The 24,728-nt window shown below is 36.1% G+C and overlaps 1 protein-coding gene across 1 annotated transcript in view; it reads right to left on the bottom strand.

Moving 5' to 3' along the window:
* Tll1 (tolloid like 1) overlaps window positions 1–24,728 on the bottom strand; it is a 199,261-nt gene that overhangs the window by 95,885 nt on the left and 78,648 nt on the right. The window contains exons 2-6 of the mRNA XM_021170021.2: window positions 21,952–22,062; window positions 18,511–18,591; window positions 16,511–16,663; window positions 15,879–15,996; window positions 16–194 (exon numbers count right to left, since the gene is read on the bottom strand). Coding sequence (XP_021025680.1) covers window positions 16–194; window positions 15,879–15,996; window positions 16,511–16,663; window positions 18,511–18,591; window positions 21,952–22,062 — 642 coding nt within the window. The remainder of the gene's footprint in view (window positions 1–15; window positions 195–15,878; window positions 15,997–16,510; window positions 16,664–18,510; window positions 18,592–21,951; window positions 22,063–24,728) is intronic.

Below are 24,728 nucleotides of genomic sequence, written 5' to 3' on the forward strand. Positions count from 1 at the left end.
TCCAACAGGTCTCACCTGGCTGGATGTTCTCTCTAATGATGGTGACATGGTTGTCTCGGTCTGGGCGGGTATGTTCATGCCAGAAGCCTATCACGTGGCCCAGTTCATGAACAACAATTCCAAACTTGTCACAGTTCTTGCCAATAGAGATGGCCTGAGGGCCATTTCCCCGCCGACCAACATAGGAGCAGCATCTATAAAAAATAAAGTGGACAGCACAGAAAGAATTTATGGAGAGAAGACAGCAGGACATGATAGCATGAAACTCCTAGAAACAATACTGATCACCTGTATAGCACAACATATACTGACTCAGAACAGCCTTTCATTAATGAGTTTTACGTTCATGTAAGTTTCTCAGTAATTAGATATTTGACAATCATCTTTATATTGGAATAATCTTTGCCTTATTTTCACAAATATTCAGAAGTTATATTAGGGAAAATTGTGGTAACCATACATTTAATGTGCTGTTGAAAGGGATAGTCAGTCTTCAATATCTGCATCTAGAATCACTATATGTTTCCATCACCACAGAAACTACAGTGTGTTTATCCACTAATAATCTAGTACTACTTTTCTCTTGAGTTAAAATTTGTTTTTATCTCTCTAAGATAAAGAAAAAAAATACCCATCTGTGATAAGGCATTGGATAATCATCACATAAATTAATCTTCTTGCCAAAGGAGTGATTATATATATATATATATATATATATATATATATATATATATTGCTCTTTAAAAGTTAATTAAGGGCAATAGTTCAGGGGTTAAGTGACTACCACTAAAAATATAAGGAATAGAGGTTAGATCATCAAATCAATGGAGATGATAGGCCTGAAATCTCATATAATCCTAGCCTCTTAAGGGCATAACACAGGCAAATTACTAGAGCAGGCTGGATAGAGCTACAGGTTAATCATATGGGCCAATCAGTGGTTTGTTTAAGAGATATATTGAGTACAGTTCCCTATATGAATCCAGGTCCCTCCATATGCATACAGATACACACATTCACACAAACTAAAGCAGAGACAATATTAATAGAGGGGCCAGACAAGATGGCTGAAAAGATAAAGAAGACACATGTGTTTGATTCTCATGATGCATGTGATAGAAAGAAAGATGATTCACCCTACGAAGTTGTTCTCTTATCTCTACATGTGTGCCATGGCAAGAATAGCTACACGGATTAATACACACATGCACCCACAAATAAAAAACGTGATAATATTACAAAAGCTAAGTGAAGGTGAATTACCTATGGTTGTTAGTTAACTGGATAAAGAGGCTCAATCTCAATGCCACCCCAAATTTTTATTAGATATTTTCTTCATTTACATTTCAAATGCTATCACCAAAGCACCCTATACCCTTCCCCACCCTGCTCCCCAACCCAGCCACTCCCGTTTCCTGGCTCTGGCATTCCCCTGTACTGGGGCATATGATCTTCGCAATACCAAGGGCCTCTCCTCCCACTGATGGCCGAATAGGCCATCCTCTGCTATATACACAACTAGAGACACAGCTCTGGGGGTTACTGGTTAGTTCATATCATTCTTCCTCCTATAGGGTTGCAGACCCCTTTAGTTCCTTGGGTACTTTCTCTAGCTCCTTCATTAGGGGCCCTGTGATCCATCCTATAGATGACTGTGAGCATCCACTTCTGTATTTGCCAGGAATTATCATAGACTCACACAAGAGAGCTATGTCCGGGTCCTGTCAGCAAAATCTTTCTGGCATATGCAATAGTGTCTGGTTTTGGTGGTTGTATATGGGATGGATCCCTGGGTGGGGCAGTCTCAGGATGGCCACCCCAAAACTTATGTGTCACAATAAAACCCTGATGATCTTGTTTATAGTGGGGTTTTGAAAAACTAATTGGCCATGAGTGCAGATTCCTTATTAATAAGGTCAAAGACCTTATGGATGATGCCCTAGAAAGCTACTTTCAACCTTTCCACCTTGTAAGAAGACAGCATGAACATAGTCATTTAACATCCAAGAACTGTCCTCATCATACTTAGAACTCACAAAGTTCACAGTGCAAAAGGTACCCAAGCTATAATACTCAAGGACAGAGCACTATGTAGGCTGTGACAATTCATGAAGGAGAAACACCAGTTGATAGTGCTTGAATATGCTTGAATAGGTTTGAATATGCTTGGCCCATGGAACGTAGCACTATTGGGATATATGGCCTTATTGGAGGAGTTGTGGCCTGGTTAGAGGAAGTGTGCCACTGTATAGGTGGGCTTTGAGGGCTCATATGCACAGGCTCCACCCAGTGGGAAAGAGAGCCTCTTCTTGGTTCCCCATTGAAGACAACCTCCTTCTGGCTGGCTGCCTGCCTTTGAATCAAGATGTAGAACTCTCAGGTCCTTCTCCAGCACCCTGTTTGCCTGCATGGACTGAACCTCTGAAACTGATTGCCAGCCCCAGTTAAATGTTTTCCTTTATAAGAGCTGCCTCGGTCACACACAGCAATAAAACCCTAAGACAGGTTTTGCAAACATTGTTATTTTGTTATAAAATGTGTGTATTGCCCACTTACTGAATATTACAGTGCAATATTCATTCCACTACTCTATTCATTACTCACGGAGGCCCGTTGATGCTCAGACAGAATGCTAAGCATTCAATAACAACTTATTGCACATTGTTTTAAAAGTTCTGATACTTATATACACTTGGTGTTTTTCTTTAAATACAGGTTCCATATATTCATTTACATATGTCATTCATGCACATGTGTGAGGGTGTACAACAGAGAATCATATGTAAACTCACAAGAGCATCTATTTTAAAGTAAGTTTTAAATGTTATAATGATTGTAGTCATAAGTACAAATAAAGTCCACCTGAAGCATTAACAATTACAGATTACATATAAATATTCTTAGATATCAAAAGACAGCGGCCCATAGGTGGTCTGGAAATTGGGAATAACAGGACATTAGACACTGTCAAAGGCCTTTTTTATTTATTATTTTTAAGTCCAATAAATTAGTTGTTCAAATGATGGGAAGGGATTTAACTTTTGTCAATTTGACAGTATTGTGGATTTTCCACGAATATAAATTCTCATATCACACCCACTTACTCTTTTTAACTTAATTTTGCATTCTTTAAATATCTATATATTTTAACTCATGCTATATCAACTTGAGAAGTTAATTCATACTCATTATTTGTGAGTGCTACATCAACTAATTAAGGTTAAAACATCAGTAACAGAAGTCTTTGGGGAAAGACTCATGAGGAAAGAGTGAAGTTAACAAATATTCTCTTTTGCCTGTACTTATACTTTAAAAACAATACATACAATTCACACACAAATACCACATACTAAAAAGTAATTGCCTACATATTCAAAACTTATTTGATTTAGAAAAAGGTTTACTTTTTGTAAAGTTTGGAGATTTAAACTAAAATATTTGCTATTTTAAAGCAACAGTAAGTAGACAGAAATATCTGATGATTATATAGCAATTAAACTACCCACATTGAGTCATTCTAGCTGGTTATATTCAGAGAACACAGTACTTTGCAAAAGGAATTCTGGGGCATTGAAAAGCCGTCTATTTATTTAATGCTAAAACACCCTTTTTGGCATAATTTAACCCAGAGCAATTTCCCATAATAAGATGGATTTCATGGTGGAAAGGAAAAATATATTTCACAGTGCTATTATTTTCAATGACTCTGGGAAATAAAAAAGTGTGTTACTTTGATCCTTGACTAACTAAAGGTCTTAAGTACAGAGGATTCTAGACATTAACTTTCATTAAGTATATGCTTATAAAAATATCAGGCATGTGTTGACAAGGAGACAGATGATTCAAAAATGCATAGCTTAATCAAAACACTGTCATAGTTTCTGGCAAAATCAAGTTATATGCTATTTTCTTCTACTTGATTCTTGACATTTCATTCTAATTTATTTTCCATTTTTACACCATGATATATCGAAGGTCAATCTGACCGCTCATACACAAAGAAAGGATTCATATATAAGAAAGTTTTATTTTACCTTAAATTATAGAAAGTAATCTAAATCTCACGTTCCTGGTTTTTATTTAAAGTTTACAGACCAAAACACTATAAAGTTTTCTCTATAGATCCATGATTTAGGGTTGTTTTTACTTTTAAAAGTTACTTCCAATTATTTTATTTAATCACTATCTTGTCTTCATTAAGATGACTAAATTCTTTTTAATTTAATTTTAATTTTAATTTATTTTTATACTCCATATTCAATTCCCCACTCCCCCCATCCACCCTCTGACTGCTCCACATCCCACACCCCCTCCCACTCCACTCTGTCTCCACGTGGATGCCCCTCCCTATATCTATTCAATACAGTACTAGAAGTGTTAGCTAGAACAATAAGACAACAAAGAGTTAAAGGGGATACAAATTGGTAAAGAAGAAATAATGGTATCAATATTGGTAGATGATATGAGAGTATACATAAGCGACTCCAAAAGTTCTACCAGAGAATTTCTCCAGTTGATGAACAACTTCAACAAGTTGGCCGGATATAAAATTAATTCAAATAAATCAGTATCCTTCCTTTATACAAAGGATAAACAGGCTGAGAAAGAAATTAGGGAAATAATTCCCTTCACAATCGCCACAAATAATATAAAATATCTTGATCTTGACAAAGATGTCAAAAATATACAATGGGGAAAAGAAAGCATCTTCAATAAATGGTGCTGGTCTAACTGGCTGTCTGTGTGTAGAAGAATGAAAATAGAGCCATATCTGTCACCTTACACTAAGCTCAAGTCCAAGTGGATCAACGACCTCAACATAAAACCAGATATTCTGAATCTAATAGAAGAGAAAGTGGGAAAGAGCCTTGAACTTATGTACTAAGTTCTTTAGCTATTTTCTATTTTTAAAATGTCTCAGGACATAGAAAGTTCAAGTGTTCCATTACACTATAAGATACATGAGGGCAAGGGGCTCTCCCTCTTCTATTCACTGATAGCACAAGCATCCAGGGCAATGTATTCATGGCAGATAGTACATATTGAAGAGCTTACTTAAATATTTAGCCAACTTCCTTAGCTTTTCTACATCCATGAGGAGTATTTCAGTGTATATCCCCCAAGTTTCACTCTCAGTACAAATAGCAACAAATAAATAAACCACCTCCCTATACACTGATTAGCTCATCTTGGGGAGAACCGATGGTAATCTTCATTTTCCTTCAGCTTTCTCAGTTCAAGAACAACCAGTAATCCTGAAGCCTCCCTTTTCCCCCAGCAGTCAGTCCTGCTGGCTATACCTTTAAGTTTTGCCCAGAATCCTCATGCAGTGTGAGTACCCTTTTCTAAGGGCCTATCATTTGACATGTGGAGTGCTGGATGGTTAACTCAATTTTTCTCCATTTCTTTCTTACCTCACTATCACAGTGTGTTTCTTAACATCATGATAGTTTTTAAATATCATGTAAGATAATGCCATTATTCAGCAACTGTGTGGTAAATTGTGTCAATGCTCAAAAATACTCATTTCCCATCTCTGGCTGATGATTACGAGTGTCTGTTCCACTAATGCTGGGTTTGGTTAAACAGCTTGCTCTGGACAATATCACAGAAGCCAAACTGTCATCTCTAGGGAAAACATTGAAAACTCAACACATGGCTGACCATGTGGTTGCCATTCGGTCTGCTGTAAGAAGAGCTGTGTCCAGAAGGAGGCATCTTCATGATACTGCTCATAGGACTTAGATAGTCATATGTTAGTAAAAAGCATTTGTTGCTCTAAGGAATAAAGGCATGTTAGATTTGATGGCATAGATTCATGGAGCTGACAAAATCTGGCTGTTTGAAATCTTAAATTATCTTCATAGCCATGAATATTAGCACATATAGCTCATCTCTCACTACTATCCATAAATATTAGGACATATAGCTCATTCTCACCACTAACCATAAATATTAGCAGATATAGCTCATCCCTCACCATTAGCCACGTTGTCATTGCCATGTTATCACCGCCCCCTGTTTTACCTTGAACATGAAGTAAACTCATGCCTACTATCTTTTTGTCTATCACAACAGAAATTCCAACCTCTGAAATATTCACATGGCTCTCTTCCATCCCCCTTTCAAGTCTCCCCACAAATTCGACCTTTAATCTTCTCAGCTCAGCTTCATTTTCTCTAAGAAAGTGTTGTGTTATTTTTCTGATTCTTGTCTGTATTTTATAGAATGTAAGCGTTTTAGGAGACAGGACCCCCACTTGCTCACTACCCCAGCTCTAGCTCACAGAATAGAGTCTCACAGATGTCACAGCCTCCTTAAACCCTTCATGAGAAATTTGGTCCTATAAATGAGAAACGAGATGAGATGCCAGTGGCAAAACAGGTACAGCAAGGGACAAGGGGCTCTTTCTGACCTTTGCTCCTCAACCTGGTTCTCTAGTTTTTCCTTTGCATGAGGCAAGAATTTATTTTAAAACCTCCCAATAAATTAATTTTTATTAAACTAACTTGTCTCTGTTGTTTGCATACAATAATCTTGGTAGCAACATCTTTTAAAAGAAATTCTCTTGCAGAAAGAAAACACCTTCTGTTCAATGTTATAGTCCCTCCCAAATAGTATGAATGTGTCATAAAATGGTGTTCACATGAAATAAATATAGGATAATTTCATGGGTATCTTATTTCAAACAGACTAAATCCAAATACTGAAACAAAACCTAAAAAAAAAAAAAAAAAAAGCTAAATAAATTAAATTGGTAGGTTTTTTAAAAATAAAACATTAAAAAGTATTAGAAAAATGTTGCTGAAGAAGCTAATAAAATAATAGAATAAAGAACATTAGACTAAAGTTAACAAATTTAATGACATAAATAACTCATAAAAATCAAAGAATTTTCACTAAAATATATCACATTTTATTGATTGTTTTCGTATAGTAATTACTACTATTGTTCTTATAGTAATTGCTACTATTACAGCCATTCATTGAAAATATTACTTTTTCATCATAATTTCTTTAAATAGGGAGGGAAAATTAAAGTATAAATCCTATTGAAAAAGATAACATGTATTCACATTTTTTTTTATAAAAACATACATTCTGGTAAACATTAGTGAATAGTTATAACTTAAAACCACAAGACTCACTGCAGCTAAATGACAAAATAATCTGACTAGTATCTTTTAATATTTATTTATTATTTTATTTTTATTGTTTTATTTCATTTTATTATTTTTCTCCTCACCATCGGTTGGCATGGAACAAAGCTTCCTTAGCAAAATAAGACAAAAAAATATATAGTGTTCTAGAATAGTGTTTTGCAACCTTCTTAATACTGGAACCCTTTAATACAATTCTCATGGTATGATAACTCTCAACCTTAAAATTATTTTCTTTAATGCTGTTATGAATTGTAGCATCTATATCTGATGTGCAGGGTATCAGATATGCAACCCCCAGATGAGTTGTGATTGACAGGTTAAGAACCACTGTTCTAAAATGTACTGAAAGTTCCATCCATATTCAATAGTTGTCCGTGTGAGTGTGAAGGAGACACTGTCTTTAAATTCAGTTCCTAGTTTTAGATATTATAAAAGTTGCCGGACTGACAAGGTGTTAAAAATACAATGTGTTTTATTACTGGATTAACATTAGAAATAGAACTGATGGGGGCTGAAGAATCGGTGATTCAGGATACTGGCTACTATTCCAGAGGACCTGGGTTCAAGTCTCATCACCCATACGGTACTTAGATTTGACTATAGCTCCAGCTCCAAAGGATCCAATGTCCTCTTTTGGATTCTGTAGGTACCAGGAACACACATGGTGCAAACACACATACCAGCAAAATACCAGTACATATAAAATGAATACAGTTATAAGAAGAAAGAAATGGGATTCCAATTGCACTATGCTACAGGCATGTTACATTCCATAGAGTCATAGAATATTAATTGGATGTTATACATCCAATGCTTCAGACATAAAATTCCTAACACTGAACTCCAGAAGGGGTGATGAATGTTTAACTTGCTATATTCTAGCAGGTCCTAAATATTTCATGCAATGCCAATTCCAAGACCTTTCAACTAAAGATTGATTTTGGTACTTATATGCAGCATTATACAACAAAAATGATGACATAACTATATAACTAGCTCTAGGTAAAATTTAAAATAATTAAGGTGATAAAAAGCTATTAAATTATTTCTATTACAAAGTGTCATTTGTATTACTGAAAGAAAAAAAAAAAACAATATAAGGCAAATGACAAAAATGCAAAAAGGTATCCCCAAATCACCAAAATGCAGCATTGATACTATAACATTGAGACATATATTTACACATTACACTAAAATTATGTTTTTCTCAAGTTATATATGGACTAAAATATGGATAAATATGTATATACATATATACATGCAATAATAATGAAAAAGAAGCTATGAACTTGAAGACATGTGAGGAAGAATATATGGGAGGGTTTGGAGGGAGGAAATGAATGGGAGAAATATAATTAAATTATAATCTTAAAAATAAACAAAAGAACTTTATATGTAAAACCTCTGAGTTTTAGGAGTGCAGGTGAGTTTTAACTATCTTCGGGTAAGCTACAACTCTTTAAATTATTTTTATGTCACTGATAAATTATTATATTGTTTTGCAGTTTAATAAATTCATGAAACTGAAAAAATGTTGCAATCATCTATAATTTTATGAACAAATACATGTAAATCAGTGCATGGGGGGCCATGAGCGACACCAAGGTAAGCTATGTATATTCATCTTTCACAAAGATAACACATGAGCAAACTGAAGTGCTGCAACTGTGACTCCCATGGATGGAGCACACTCCCACTGTGAGTATCTCACAAACAAAGCCTGGGAAACAATACCACCAAAGAAAAAATAACAGTCTTACACTTTATTTCATGTAAAGATTATTTGTTATTTTATTTATTCAACTTTATTTCTGTATTTGCTAATTTTGTTCTGTTATGAATCAAACCCAGGGCCTTGAGCATGCAAGGCAAGTAGTTTGCAACTAAGAGAAATTACCAGCTCTTAATTTTTAATTGACAAATAGTGAAGACTCTGCACATCTGCAGGGACCAATATGTTTCCATGCATGTGTTACTGGCTTGTTCTAGACCAGAATCTAAACAAAATGGAAGAATGGCCTAGGTTGAATGTATTTGCCCAGAATTCTCCGTAAAATGTTTAGGAGAATCATCTTCGGTTATCTACCCTCCCCTCCCCTTTTAATGGAAACAAATTTCTATACATTATATTTTGATCATGTTTTCTTCTCCCTCAGTTCCACTCAGCATGTTCTTTCTTTTTCTTTAAAACAGACAAAAGCAAAACCAACATCAAAGAAACACAAAAACTACAAAAACAAATAAACAAAATAAACAAAAGACCAATAAGAGGGAAAAAATCCCAATCAATCAAAGACAAAAAGTCTACAAAGATATCCCGCTATTCATTTTGCGAGACAGGAAACACAAGCAGGCTCCCACCCATAACCAAGAAGCTATCTGCAATTAATACTCATTGGCAGAAGAAAACTGAGCCCTCTTTAATGGAGCCCCAGTGCATATGTTAACTATATCTCAGGATAGAACCCACATGGCAAGGAGTACTTGTTCATTTGACTTCTCCATTTATCACTGTCTGATTTTACATAGGAATGAATTGTCTACTATTGAGAAATACCACTTTTTATATTGCTCAATCTCTTCTCTTGCATTCAAAGCATACCATCTACCTCATAGAGTCATTTAAAAATGAATGATTATATTTCGACTTCTTCCTTTCCAATTTTATCCCTTTGATCTCCTTTTGTTGTCTAATTACTCTGGCTAGGACTTCAAGTACTATATTGAATAGGCAGAGAGAGAGTGGGCAGTCTTGTCTAGTCCCTGATTTTAGGGGGATTGCATCCCTACATCCCTGGGATGAAACCTACATGATCATGATGAATGATTGTTTTGTCATGTTCTTGGATTTAGTTTGCAAGAAGTTTATTGGGTATTTTTCATCAATATTCATAAGTAAAATTGGTCTGAAGTTCTCTTTCTTAGTTGGATCTTTGTGTGGCTTGGGTATAAGCATAACTGTGACTTCATAGAACAAAACGGGTAGAATTCCTTCTGTTTCTACTTTGTGGAATAGTTTGAAGAGTATTTGTATTAGGTCTTCTCTGTATTACAGAGTAATAGTGATAAAACTGTATGGTAGTGGTACAGAGACAGGCAGGTAGATCAATGGAATAGAATTGAAGACCCAGAAATGAACCCACACACCTATGGTCACTTGATCTTTGAAAAAGGAGCTAAAATCATCTGGAAGAAACCAACAACAACAACAAAAAAAAAACCAAAAAAACAAAAACAAGAGCATTTTCAACACATGGTCCTGGTTCAACTGTAGGTCAGCATGTAGAAGAATGCAAATCTATTCATTCTTATCTCCCCGTACAAAGCTCAAGTACAAGTGGGTCAAGGACCTCCACATAAAACCAGGGACACTGAAACTAATAGAAGAGAAGGTGGGGAAGAACCTTGAGCACATGGGCACGGGAAATTTTCCTGAACAGAACACCAGAACTTATGCTCTAAGATCAAGAATTGACAAATGGGACCTCACAAAATGGCAAATTTCTGTAAGACAAAGGACATTGTAAATAGGACAAAAAGGCAACCAACAGATTGGAAAAAGATCTTTGTGAATCCTACATCCAATAGAGGGTTAATATTCAATATAGAAAAAGAACTCAAGAAGTTAGACTCCAGAGAATCAAATAACCCAATTAAGAATGGGGTACAGAGCTAAACAAAGAATTCTCACCTGAGGAATACCAAATGGCTGATAAGCACCTAAAGAAATGTTCAATGCCCTTAGTCATCAGGGAAATGCAAATCAAAACAACCCTGAGATTCCACTTCATACCAGTCAGAATGGCTAAGTTCAAAAACTCAGGTGACAGCAGATGCTGGTGAGGATGTGGAGAAAGAGGAACATTCCTCCATTGTTGGTGAGATTATAAGCTGGTACAACCACTCTGGAAATCAGTTTGGTCGTTCCTCCCTCAGAAAATTGGACATAGTACTACTGGAAGATCCAGCAATACCACTCCTGGGCATATACCCAGAAGATGGACCAACATGTAGTTAGGACACATGCTCCACTATGTTCATAGCAGCCTTCTTAATAATAGTCAGAAGCTGGAAAGAACCGAGATGTCCTTCAACAGAGGAATGGATACAAAATAGAATGCTACTCAGCTATTAAAATCAGTGAATTCATGAAATTTCTAGGTGAATGGATGGAACTAGAAAATATCATCCTGAGTGAAGTAACCCAATCACAAAAGAGCACACATGGTATGCAGTACCTGATAAGTGGACATTAGCCCAAAAGCTCAGAATACCCAAGATACAATTCACAGACTACATGAAGCTCAAGAAGAAGGAAGAAAAAGGTGTATGTGTTTCAGTCCTTCTTAGAAGGGGCAACAAAATATTCACGGAAACAAATATGGAGATAAAGTGTGGAGCAGAGACTGAAGGAAAGGCCACCCAGAGACTGCTCTACCCGGGGTTCCATCCCATCTGCAGACACCAAACCCAGACACTATTGTGGATACCAAGAAGTGCATACTGACAGGAGCCTGATATAGCTGTCTCTTGAGAGGCTTTGCCAAAGCCTGACAAATACAGAGGTGGATGCTCGCAGCCATCCATTGGACTGAGCATGGGGTACCTAATGGAGGAGCTAGAGAAAGGACTACAGGAGCTGAAGGGGTTTGCAACCCCATAGGAAGAACAACAATATCAACCAACCAGACCTCCCAGAGCTCCCAGGGACTAAACCACCAACTAAGGGGTACACATGAAGAGACCCATGACCCAGCTGCATATGTAGCAGAGGAAGGCTTTGTTGCACATTAATGGGAGGAGAGACCCTTGATCCTGTGAAGGCTTGATGCCCCAGGGTAGGGGAATGTGATGGTGGGGAGAGGGGAGTGCGTGGATGTGGGGGCAACACCCTCATAGAAGCAGGGGAAAGGGGATGGGTTTGGAGTTAGGAGGGCAACTTGGAAAGGGTATTACATTTGAAATGTAAATTAAAAATCCAATTTTAAAAAAAATTAAGAAAAAAAACTTTGGGGAAACTGAACATAATGTGGTGAGGTCACGCCCATGTTTTCTCACTGAGATTATGTGTGTTTTCCTTAAGGAGTAAAGAAGGCATGATTATAGGGCAAAATGTATCTTCTCCAAAAGAATTAAGTATCCTGTTTAATTTCTATATGTGAACACAGACCACTTAGGCAATTGTAGCAGTTAGATCAGTCCTCTGTCTAAAAGACCTTCAGATAATAAGTTCAAAGGAAATGGAATAACAATATTATAAAATCAGCATTTTTGGTTGAAAGCCTATCCTTCAACAGATATTTCTTACTGTTTTTAGAAAACTCTCTTCTAATGAGAGAAAGAGTGTGAGCAAAAAGAGGTGTAGATCTGGATGCTAGGTGAGGTAGGAGGATTTGGGAGGAATATAGGAATGGGGAAACCTTAATATTGTATGAAAAAGTCCTATTTCAATTATTTAAAAAATCCATTAAAAATAGCTAAATGCATTGATGAGATTCAATGATCGCTGACCATAATCTCTCTTCTTTCTTTTTCAATAAAAAAGTTTCAAAATTGAAAAACAGAAAAAAAGAAAAATCAACATTTTGTAATGATATGGTTGTTTGTAATGGTTGTGTTTGGCTACCCATGCATCTCTCCACTGACCATTAAAACCATCAGAAACAAAGAAGTCCAATCATATGTGCCTTCTGATGACAGGGAACAGAAGACAGACAGAACCATCAATAAAGTAACACTGGAAGACAAAACAAGCTACATTTAATCAGATATCTAGATAGATATGTAAATTCCAAATACAGCAAATTAATTTGAAGGCTTCCATTGAAGACTTTCTAAAAGTTTTTAATTGTTTTTTAAATTACGTGTTTATGGGGGTTTTGTGAACGTGAGTACTGGTGCTCACAGAGGCCACAGCATCGGATCTCTTGAAACTGGAGTTACAGGTGTTCATGGAGGCCACAGCAATGGGGCTCCTAAAACTGGAGTTATAGGCACTTGCAGGTAGCCCTGATGTGTGTGATAGGAACAAAACTTGAGTCCTCTGGAAGAACAGTGACTTCCCTGAACTACTGATCTATATCCCTAGCCTAAATAAAAGGACTTTTATTAAAATTTTATTAAAATGTTTTATTAAAATGGTTGTCACTACTTGGGCAGCTGCCACAACTGTAGTTTGAAATATTATGTGATTTGGGGAGAGATATGAGAGCAGAAACAGCTTGTGTGGATATTACTCTAATTTCATGATATTTTTCTGAGGATGTTGAATTTGTTTTTTTCAGGTCAGACGTACATGAAAATGTTCTTGGATATAAATGGATATTCACTTCTAAAATAGAGAGTGACAGTCTTCCTGTCAAATAACTAGAAAACACACTCAAAGGGTTTAATACCAATTATACCTATTGGCACTCTGCTGTAGAAGTATCTAGTGAAATATAATCTCAGTATTTAAAGAATCTTTTTTCATTGAAAAATGTTTACTTTTATTATTCATTGTGTGGCGGAGTTAGTACAAATGACTTGATACATGTGTAGTAATATGAAGACAACTAGTGAGAGTCTGTTCTCTGTTTATATCATGTGAATTTTGTAGAACACTTTGGCAATCAGATCTGTTTGCAAGCACATTTACTCTCTGGGACACCTTGCCAACTTCCTAAAATTATTATCTATTCTAATATAATACTTTGTTTACTCTAATATATGCATATAAATTGATCCTATTTATTTCCTACCCCCTCCACAACTCCCCCTGAATCGCCACACATTTCTCTTTAAATAAAAAATCCTCTTTTTTATTTTTATTTTCCTAAAAATACTTTAAGGAAAGTATCTGCTATCTTTTAAGTACATTTGGAAAACACAATTGTAGGAGAAAACATCAAAGAATCTTAGAAATTCTGAAATCTTGTGTGAAGTCTTGTATGGAAGACTGTTCTTGTGACTACAACTTGATGAATTAAGACAAGAGAGCAGGATTGAAGTATCTACACTTTAGTCTTCCTTCTTGATGAGTTTCATGTGTTTTGCAAATTTTATCTTGGGTATTCTGAGCTTCTGGGCTAATATCCACTTATCAGTGAGTGCATATCATGTGTGTTCTTTTGTGACTGGGTTACTTCACTTAGGATGATGCCCTCTAGATCCATCCATTTGTCTAAGAATTTCATGAATTCACTGTTTTTAATAGCTTAGTAATACTCCATTGTGTATCCTCTTTGATCCTTCTGAGAAGGGGAAACAAAATACCCATGGAGGGAGACAAAGTTCAGAGCAGAGACTGAAGGAATGACCATCTAGAAATTGCCCCACCTGGTGATCCATCCCATAAACAACCACCAAACCCAGACACTAAGATGCCAACAAGAGCTTGCTGACATGAGCCTGATATAGCTGTCTTCTGAGAGGCTCTGCCAGTGCCTGACTAATATAGAAGCGGATGCTCACCGTCATCCATTGGCTGGAGCACAGGGTCCCCAATGAAGGAGCTGGAGAAGGTACCCAAGGAGCTGAGAAGGTTTGCAGCCCCATAGGAGGAACAACAATACGAACTAACCAGTACCCCCAGAGCTCCCTGGGACTAAACCAACAATCAAAGAAAACACACAGAGGGACTTGTGGCTCTAGCTTCATATGTAGCAGAGGATGGCCTAGTTGGTCATCAATGGGAGGAGAGCCCATTGGTCCTGTGAAGCTTCTATGCTCCAGTACTGGGGAATGCCAGGGCCAGGAAGTGGGAGTGCTTGGGTAGGGGAGCAGGGGGATGGGGGAGAGGATAGTGGATTCTTGGAGGGGAAACTAGGAAAGGGGATAACATTTGAAATGTAGATAAAGAAAATATCTTCAAAAACAAAATAAAACAAAACAAAACAAACAAACAAAAACAGACAAAAGTGCAGGTAGTTGGTCCTAAAGGTCTGAGATGCTATGGAGGAGAACCTGAGTACCAACACAGGATAGCAGAGTCCAAAGAAAGGTGGGTAACTAGTAGAAAACAGACTACTTAGACTTCCCAGGGATACTGGATACAGACAGCAAAGCTTGCCATAGAAAACTGCTGGAGCAAAAGAAATAACCTGTAGTAGGAGGTCTTGATTCTCTAATTGTTTTTTGATTGTGTCAGTAAAGGAGGCAGAAGCCAATTGTTGGGCAAATGGAAAAAGGTGGACTTCTGGGTCTCAGGAAGAAAAGAAGGGGACTAGAGGGAGGAGACAGGGCAGGTGGTAGAGTGGAGGAAGCGGCAGACATGTAGGTCTCAGGGCACCTATAGTTTGTAGCCTCTGCTGTGGGAGAAGGCTAAGAAGGACTAGGCAGGATAGTCTTTACCCAGGCATTGAGTTATCTGGCTAGTTTTAAAATATTAAGGCTGTCTGGTGTTTTCTATCTGTGGTGACTAAGGCGGGCAGGAGGAAGGGCACAGCCTGGGCAATATGGTCATTGGCTGTTCTACAGAACTAGCCATGAGACTTTGCAGGAGCTCAGACAAAGCTCTGGAGAAAGAGCTAACATGTCTTTTAAATTACATGCAACATAACCTGCAAAGGGACACAAAGTCCAATGATCATAAGATACATTTTTCTGAATGGAGATGTTCTCAGGCAAAGCACAGATTCTCTCTTGGCTATAGTACAATGCAAACAGGAAGAACAGTACCCCACCTACAGGCTTTCCTCTTTCAGTTTTCCATAGTGCAGTCCGTTCTCCACTTACCCACAAGGCCTGTAGGTGAACACAATATAACTTTCTTCATCACTTCTCTCAGTGAAAGTCACGCAGGTGTGCTTTTCCCAGTGTCTCATGGCCTGCTTGAACATGGCTCTCTGGCTGCCTGGAAGAATTCATAACTTTAGTAAAACAGTTTGTGCTTGCAAGGAGGTGAGCTTTATGCTAGCTCCCTCATCCTTGGCTGGCAGCTCAAGATGACAAGCAACACTGACATCAACCAAGTCTGGTTCACAGCACCAGAAACAAGTCATTGTTTTGCATCCACACTCATTTTATAATGAGAGAGTTAAGTCCCACTAGCAGTACAAGTATGTGAGCAGAAGACTCTGGGAATGGGGTATGCATTCTTCCTCTTAGTAACATGAAGCTGCTTTCCCAAGGCAAACTGGAAACCCAGTTTAAAATCTGGGACAATATTAAGATTCTAAAATGCAAGAACAAAGAGATTTTGATTCAAGTTCAGAGATGATTGAAATTAGCAATCCAAGGTCATTGAGCCCCTTTTCCAAGTTTGATTATAAAGTATATTTTCTATAGTAATGGTCTATAAAAACATATAACTTGTATAATAGATTTTCTTTTTTAGAAAACACACATACTCACTGGGAATGTCTTACCAGTAAAGTTTCCTCCTATGACATAAGGAATGACACCCCCAGGCCATATCCTTTCCGTTCTTGAGGTAGCAGCTCTGGGAACTCGATTTTTCTCACTTTGCTCTGACAATTTTGGAGGTGCTTTTCCCTTCATCGTGTTATTTTGCTCCAAGCCTGCAGTGACATTTAAAGCATTCTGTCAAACAGAAGTCCTCAGTCAGAGTCATATACCTCTTAAAGGATAAAGGTTAAAGTGTCTCATATATGTATTTGTATAAATATGCATGAACTACGCTAAAGGAAAATGTCAGTCATTTTACATACTTACTAAATACATACAAATATTTAAGTATTCCATGTCCCAATATAATTTCTTAATGACCTATGGATGAGTCATAATGGATTCCTACATTCCAGACAACAGAGGACAGAAGTCTAGAAGAGTATAATGTCATGGAAAAACTGTTTTATGCTGACTCTCTTCACTTTCAAGACTATTTTTTTAAGTCATTCTGTCCAAGTACTTAATCATTGCAATCAAAGTTGCTATTCCTACCTAGTACTACCTAAAGCTATAAACATTATATCATATACATAGTTAAGAAAAATACGGTGTTGGTCATTGAGACAATAGGCTGGCTCTTTCCCTATCTCCTGTGTTAGCATTCAGCTATCAGCCTGACCCAAAGACTGGTACAACATTGTAACAAAAAATGCTGCCTATTTAGAGTATACTCCAAGTCGAGAGTCTTCTTTTCTTTGTCATCCTTGGAATTTTTATTGCTGAGTTTGCTTTTCAAAAATGTTCTTGAGTGTTTTTCACTCATCAGTCAGTGCCATTGTGATGTCCCTCACTATTAAGTGATTCATTGTGACAAATGCTGAACATAGGCTCCTAGGACAAAGTCTTAACTGTGTCTGTCTCTTCAATGTCCTCAAGCAAATGTATTAGAAAAGTCACTTCTGGAAAGCAAACTCTTTGGCCATTGAATTATCAACCTATCAACTGAAGGCATGTTAGGAGAAGAAACACAAATAAAGGGCTTTGCAAAAAGTTCTCAGAAACGACAAGCCGTGATAAATATAATGGGTATGGACTTATTATGAAACCACAATGAAGTTTTTATGAAATATATGTATGCATACATACACGCTACTATTACTTGATGTTTTAGCAGTTGTTTTTAAATTTATTTATTTTCACTCATATGGGTGTTTTGCCTGCATGTATGTCTGCATTCTACATTTCTTTCTGATACCTACCCAAGCCTAAAGAGAGCATCAGGCACCCTGGGAGCTATAGATGTAAGCTGCAATGTTGGTGCTAAGAATTGTACCAAGGTCCTTTGGATGAGCGTCTAGTACCACTGAACTTGGGCTCTTATTTCATTTTTACTTTAATTATGGTTTGTTTGGGCTATTGTATTGGTTTGGGGTTTTGCCTTGGTTATATGTTTGCTGTTTGTTTGTTTGTTTGTTTAGAGGTAGGGTCCTTTGTATTCCTAATATTCACAATGTAGCTCAGACCACCTCTAGCTTATGCCAATACACCTTACCTCTAACATGTTATAGATTATAGGCATGAAACACCATGATGGTTTCAACTGTTTTCTAAACTGAAATAGCCTTTTTCAAGTTAATAAAAGTAACTTTTATTCAAAACAAATTCTGCTGTAGTGTTTTTGCATTTGATAAAAATTGATGCAGATATATAGCCTGTAGAAATATTTTGCTATAAAATTTAATTAACTGGAAATAAATATCAATAGTAAACTAATAAATTATTTTATATAAGGGAAACCTTAAACTAAAATAACGTTTCAGTGTTCTCCAGCTGAAACTCTAAAAACTGTGCATGAAATACCAATTAACAAAATATAAATGAATAAAGGACTCTCTCAGCATATCCTTTACCTACTTCACAGAACAGTGGCCCACTGAGCTTAATTAACTGAATTTCTATGGGTATCGTATTCACTATACAGAAAGTCAAGAGTCTGCAACTTTAAACATTATTATACCAGAGCCAATTCTTCTGATCCTCTCTATAAGTTGGTAGAGTGCCCCTCGCTTCTTTGGCATGCCATGGTCTCCAAAGCCACCTAAAGAATAAAAGTACACACATATTAAGTCTAATATCATCACTGGTTCTTACAAATAAACAATATTAATACTGCTGATTTCACCTTGGAGAAGTTTTATGTGGAATTAGTGTGTTAGAAATTAATATCCATGAATCTGTATAGAGAGCAAAGTTTGTACAGGAACAGGATAGTACTAAAAATAAGGAGGTTAGAAAAGCCTTAAGAAGCAACTTAAATGACTTTGTGTGGGCATGGGAAAAAATGAGTTATTGATAATCTGAAACATCTTTCTTCTCTGTGACCTCTACACCACCTGTTGCCACATAACCATGTTATTCATAATGACAGGAAGTCACGGAGCACTATTGATTGCTTCCCAGAGATTTCTATGTAAAACGAGTCTGTTCTAATGTCTTGCCAGCAAGTAGAAGTCAAAACACTTGAAGGGCAAGCTTGCAGGGTGAGCTTTGTTCTGAAATTATCAGGTCAAATTTATAATACATTCAGCAACATTTTGAAAGTTATTTTCTTTCTCTAAATTATAATCAGAAAGAAGTCACACAGTGAACACCCCAATGGAGATTTAGCTGCAAAGTGTATTGCTTTAAAATATATGATTTGTAAGATTTTAAAAAACTTAAAAAGCATTAAAGAATGTTTTAGATCATAAGAAAAAAAGGAGAAAAATAAAGAAATCTAACCTCTTAAACATAAGTCAAATGTCCTTATAAGGCAAACTGGTGGGTGTATGGGCTAGTGGCCTGCCTAATTGTTTGCATTACATGGTCACATTTATGCTGTGCATCTTGAGAAACATTTTTGAAATTTTTCCATCAGACATTTCAGAAAGATGAGGTCATACTAAAACGTACTAACTCCTAACCAGCTACTTGAAATCCTTTTAAAGTATGGACTGTAAATGTTTGAAATGACCATTATATGAAAACTTTATTTATATTAAATAGGGCTGAAATGCATGTGTAACTAGATCTTTAAAGGTCTCCTTGTGAAAAAGAAAGAAACATCTTGGCCAGTATCAAGTTCTAAGGATAAAAATAGAACTGAAAGGCAGTCTTCTAAGCTTATGAAAGGTAGTCATATTTAGAAGAATATTTTAGCAATTTTGAATAATATTTAGAAGAAATGAAATAAAACTTGACACAGGTAGTTCATCAAGCTTTAAAAATTGTCACGTGTTCTACAATACAATGAGAATGTACAAATTAATAATTAATTTATAAGAGTTTATTTATTTATAAATATAACATATATTTTGAAATTAGAAACAGAGAAAAATAAGAGTTCTGTATAAACAAATTAAGAGGTAATAAAAAAAAAGAGAAAAATCTTAAAATACCAGACACTTAAATTATTTGAAACTCACCCTGAGAGTGAGAGTTATAACCTTTTCCGATCTGTGTGCTTTTCAACTATGTATTTATAGTGTTTACATTATCAAAACTATAATGTTTCCTATACTATATACTTACAAAAGATGTAATTTTCCCTCCAACTGTGTTTTCTCAGAGCCTAACCTTAAATGCAACATTAAATAGTAATGTTATTTTTTTAATCACAGATAATCAATAGTTCTAAAATACTGTGGGAAGTGTGGCACAAGCAATGATGTAAATAACATTTACAGCAAAGGGAGCTTTAATACAAACTCAAAATGCAGTTTAACAAGCACGGGGGTTTGCTGAGTAGGGTCATTTTTTTTTATTGTCCAGAATAAACTGTCCCATAAATGTTGCAGAATTGAAGGATACTGCAGATGAAGGTGCTGTCTAAATTCTACACAAAGCTGAGCAGAAAGGGCAGGGAGGAGGGGCCACTAGGACTAAGTGCATGGGAAAGCATCCCTTTGTCATTTGTTCATTTGTCATGCATAGGAAACCTGCACCTTAGGCATGTGCGACAGAGTTTAGAGAAAACTGATGCCTTTGAAATTCTGAGTTCCCAGAGCAAATTCTGTGGCCCTTAGCCGTTCAGCATTTGGAATGCACAGCACAGCAGATGTACATATATATGCCAATCACAGGTAGTTTTTATGATATCTTAGCATATGTATATTAATATATAATATATATTAACATTTTTATGTACATACACTAGTCCAGGCTTCAGGAAAGATTGTCACTAACTATATAACAAAGGACAAAGCATATAAATTTTTAGTGAATTCCTTCAGCATTCCTCATGACAAAGGCTTTCTTAGCTGATACAGTGATATTTAAATTCCATGAGTCAATACCCTTTAGAAACTCTTTGCTAAAACACATAATACTGAAATGTGATATTGCATTTTATACATATTTTCTGTAATTAATTTCAAAATGTCTTCACACATATGCACACACACACACACACACACACACACACACACACACACACGGCAAACTGTTCACATCTGCTCCCTTTAGGAATTATACCTCTGACATCCTTTGCATTATCATACAACTTTTCCATTGCTTTGAAATTTGCTGAAATAAAAAGGTTACTAAAATGAATGAGTTAGACAAAGAAATACTGATGCATAGTAAAAGCCTTCACACTACGACAGACTTATTTGATACAAAGCAGAGATGAATTGAATACATATTTAATAGTACACAGGATAAGAAAAGGAAAAATAGCAAAGAAAAGAATTAAATAAGATAAAAATGTATGACATCAAATAAAGTTTCAATGCCTCGTATAGCAGCATATGGTCATAACAGCATTTGAGAGGTGAAGACTAGAGGGGTAGGAAGTTTGAGGCCAGCTTGAATTACATAACAAAGTTGAAGCTAGCCTGGTCTGCATGAGACAATTTTATAATAAATAATATATTTATATAACAATGAATATTTATTACCTATAAATATTCATATAATAAGCATATTTATATAAATGTAAGTATATTTAATTCATATGTACATATTTATATTAATAAATATTCATGTTAAGTATAATATTAATAGATATTGCAAATAAGTATTTATCAGACAAAACTAAAAAACAAAATTCTACCCCTTTAGTCTTCCAATTTCCTTCAGAATAAAAATTTTACTAAGATATTATAAACAATATTTAAACTTTAAAAGACAATACTTTAAATCTCTGGGTTTTTATACAGGCATAATTCAAAACTAACTGTTCAAAACAACTAAGATTGAAATCAACTCAAGGTTTTTCATAAAAGTTATTGGTGCCAAGCCAAGAATGGAGCACGGTGACAGAATGGATATTTTAAATAAGACCGTAATTGACGCCTAATCTTTAGGCTTACTTCCATGGACAAAGTCAAACTTGATGTGGGGTTTTAAGCATATCCACAGTATTTCCATTATATTTTCTCCAAAAGTATTACAAATGTGTTCAAATAATCAGCCATACCTGTAATATGTCCAAGTTTTCCAAAGGGGCTCTGGGTCAGGTCAATTGTCCTGTCTATTTGGAAGATATTTAAGTCTTCATCGTCTAAGGCGATGTCACCCCAAAACACAGCTAAAACCAAGAAGTGGAATTAAAATATAAAAAATTTGGAATAGAATCAATGCAAATCAAATTACTTATTAGACATTATACAGGGACAGGGGCGCTGGCTCAGAGGTTACGAGCACACAATGCTCTTGCCAAGGATGTACATGCATCTGCTTCCAGCGTCTCTACCTCAGGGGCCTCAGGAGTACCTGCATCGCCAGCAGCAGGGCCACTGCACTCAGACACAGCTACTCCCCACACATGCCCCCACTCCACACAGACATAATTAAAAATGAACCTTGTTTATTTTCTTTTTTTAAAGAGCACATGTTTAAGATAATCTTACCTGGGTCCATTAGATTTCTCACATGCTCCCACCCAAAACTTTGGCATTTTTACAAAAAGGAAAAATTATTCTATTTGAAGGAACTGGTCTACAGGGTGCTATAAGCAAGGAGAAGCTGGTACCATGAGAGAATCTGAAAACCGGGGAAGATCTGACATGAATTTCTGTGGATGCCTGTGGCCCTGTGCAAGTCTTCACCAACAGGTGGAAGCAGTAACCAGGAAACCATGTACTGTGAGGACTTGATTCAGCAAGATACACTCCAAACTAGGAAGGCTGTGCTGGGCCAGCCACCCACTCAGCAAGGTGTGTGTGCTGTTGACTTAACTGGACTGCCTCAGTTAAGAAAACTAAGTTTTAAGTCAGTTTTGTTAGACAATTTATTTAGGCAACACTGGGCACTATGTTCATTTTTAATGACTAGTAAGACATGGTTTGTCATTTTAGGTACCTCAGAATCATTCCATAATCCAAAACAAACAGGTTGTACCCAGGACTTTATTCTACTTGAAAAAGCAAAGATCTATAAACCATTGTGAGATAGTGGGTCTCAATTAAAATAGTATGCAAATTCATTGTTTAAGATGATAAACAAGAACATAGTAATGAAATCTCTGACTTGGTCAAATCCAAATTAAGCCTTTTGAGTACTTTGTAGCAAAAGATGTCACAGTGACTTCAGAGAGCTAGGCAAAGAAAATTAATTTATGATGATAGAGCAAACTCTGAGAAATGCCTAGAATTTTCAAGATTATTTTTTCTTTGTTTTTAACTTTCTTTTCTTTTTAATACTGGTTCACAAATATCATTTTTGGTTAAATTAAATTCAGGTATTCTTCTGTAAATCAAAAAGCTGAAAGAAAAAAGGAAGTTTTATGAAGTGATCAAAACTATCCCTTTCAATTTTCTATCATTTCTTGGATTATAATTTTTACATTTATTAATTTTAGCACTATCAAGTACTAGTTTTTAGAAAAGTGGTGAACTTACCAAATTTAAACTCCAGTCTTAAAGGTCACGAACTCTTTGGGCTTTCATCAAAGTCTGGCCATTTTATATAATTAATTTAATTGTCTGATAAGTTTGGGTACCCCACACAAAACTGACAGATGAGAAGGGTCAGATAGATGTCAAATCAAGATGGGAAAAAAGTAGAACTCGGTCCAAGGTAAGTTATTGGTTCACAGTATGGAAAATTCTTTAAGAATTCAAACTTCAAATTTCCTCTCAACAGTTCTCTCCTACCCTGTCATCAAGGCTGAACTCTGTCACTAGAATGACAATCTAATCAGTATAGAGAGAGGCTTACTGTCACTTATGATCATGGAAACAAAGTCACAGAGAGAGAACAGGATATAACACTGAAAGCCTTGGTGCCCCAAATTAAATCCAGAATCTAAAACCGAATCTTGTTTCATTCATAGGATGCAGAAAAGGCAGCAGCTTTAAACCTCTGAAGCCACTTGTCCCATGAAAGAGAAAATCTTAGTTCATTAATTTTTTTCAGTCACAACAAAAGAATCATTATTGGTCTTCATTAAAATAGACATCACATTCAATGATTTCAGGTATGTTCAAGTTTGCTACTTTTGAAAACATTATTATTATGTGTATACTTTTGAGTAATAGGTGTGACCAGAAGCAGACAGAGTCAGTCCACCTCTTCCTCAATACTATAGTCTTGTAAATCAGGGATTATCTAACTTTCCTCATGAATCAGAGAATCTGTTTAAAATAAAAGGCTAGGATTCAGTGTGTCTGGAAACGAACCTCAGATCTCTGCATTTAATAAGGACCTGTGCATTTAATAAACTCCCAGTCACTGAGAATGGTTATCACTGCCATCATCTTTAATATTACTTATTTTTATTTCTGTAAAAACAAACATTCATAGTGGCTGACTAGCAGCTCAAAGCACTGTGCCTATTGAAGTATTAGCATTTCAGAGTAAAACTGTAGCAAAAATGTTGGAAAACTCTAATATGTAGAGTTTCAGTAGACTAAAATCTGAGTGTGTTTTGGATTTTTATTTTCTTATATGGCATTCCATATGAGGTAAGCTCAAATGCCCTGATGTGCCTGTATACACCAAACACAGCCAACAAGGCAAGGATAAGACAGTTACAAAAAAAAAAAAAACGGTTATGTCTGGGAGAAGAAGAGGAGCAAAAAGTGGAGGAGGTGATGGAGGAGAAAGGGAAAGAGAAGGAGGAGGAGGAGGAAGAGAAGGAGGAGGAGGAGGAGGAGGAGGAGAAGAAGAAGAAGAAGAAGAAGAAGAAGAAGAAGAAGAAGAAGAAGAAGAAGAAGAAGAAGAAGAAGAAGAAGAAGAAGAAGAGGAAGAAGA

This window comes from Mus caroli, chromosome 8, assembly GCF_900094665.2.
Source record: "Mus caroli chromosome 8, CAROLI_EIJ_v1.1, whole genome shotgun sequence".
Classification (NCBI taxonomy): Eukaryota; Metazoa; Chordata; class Mammalia; order Rodentia; family Muridae; genus Mus; species Mus caroli.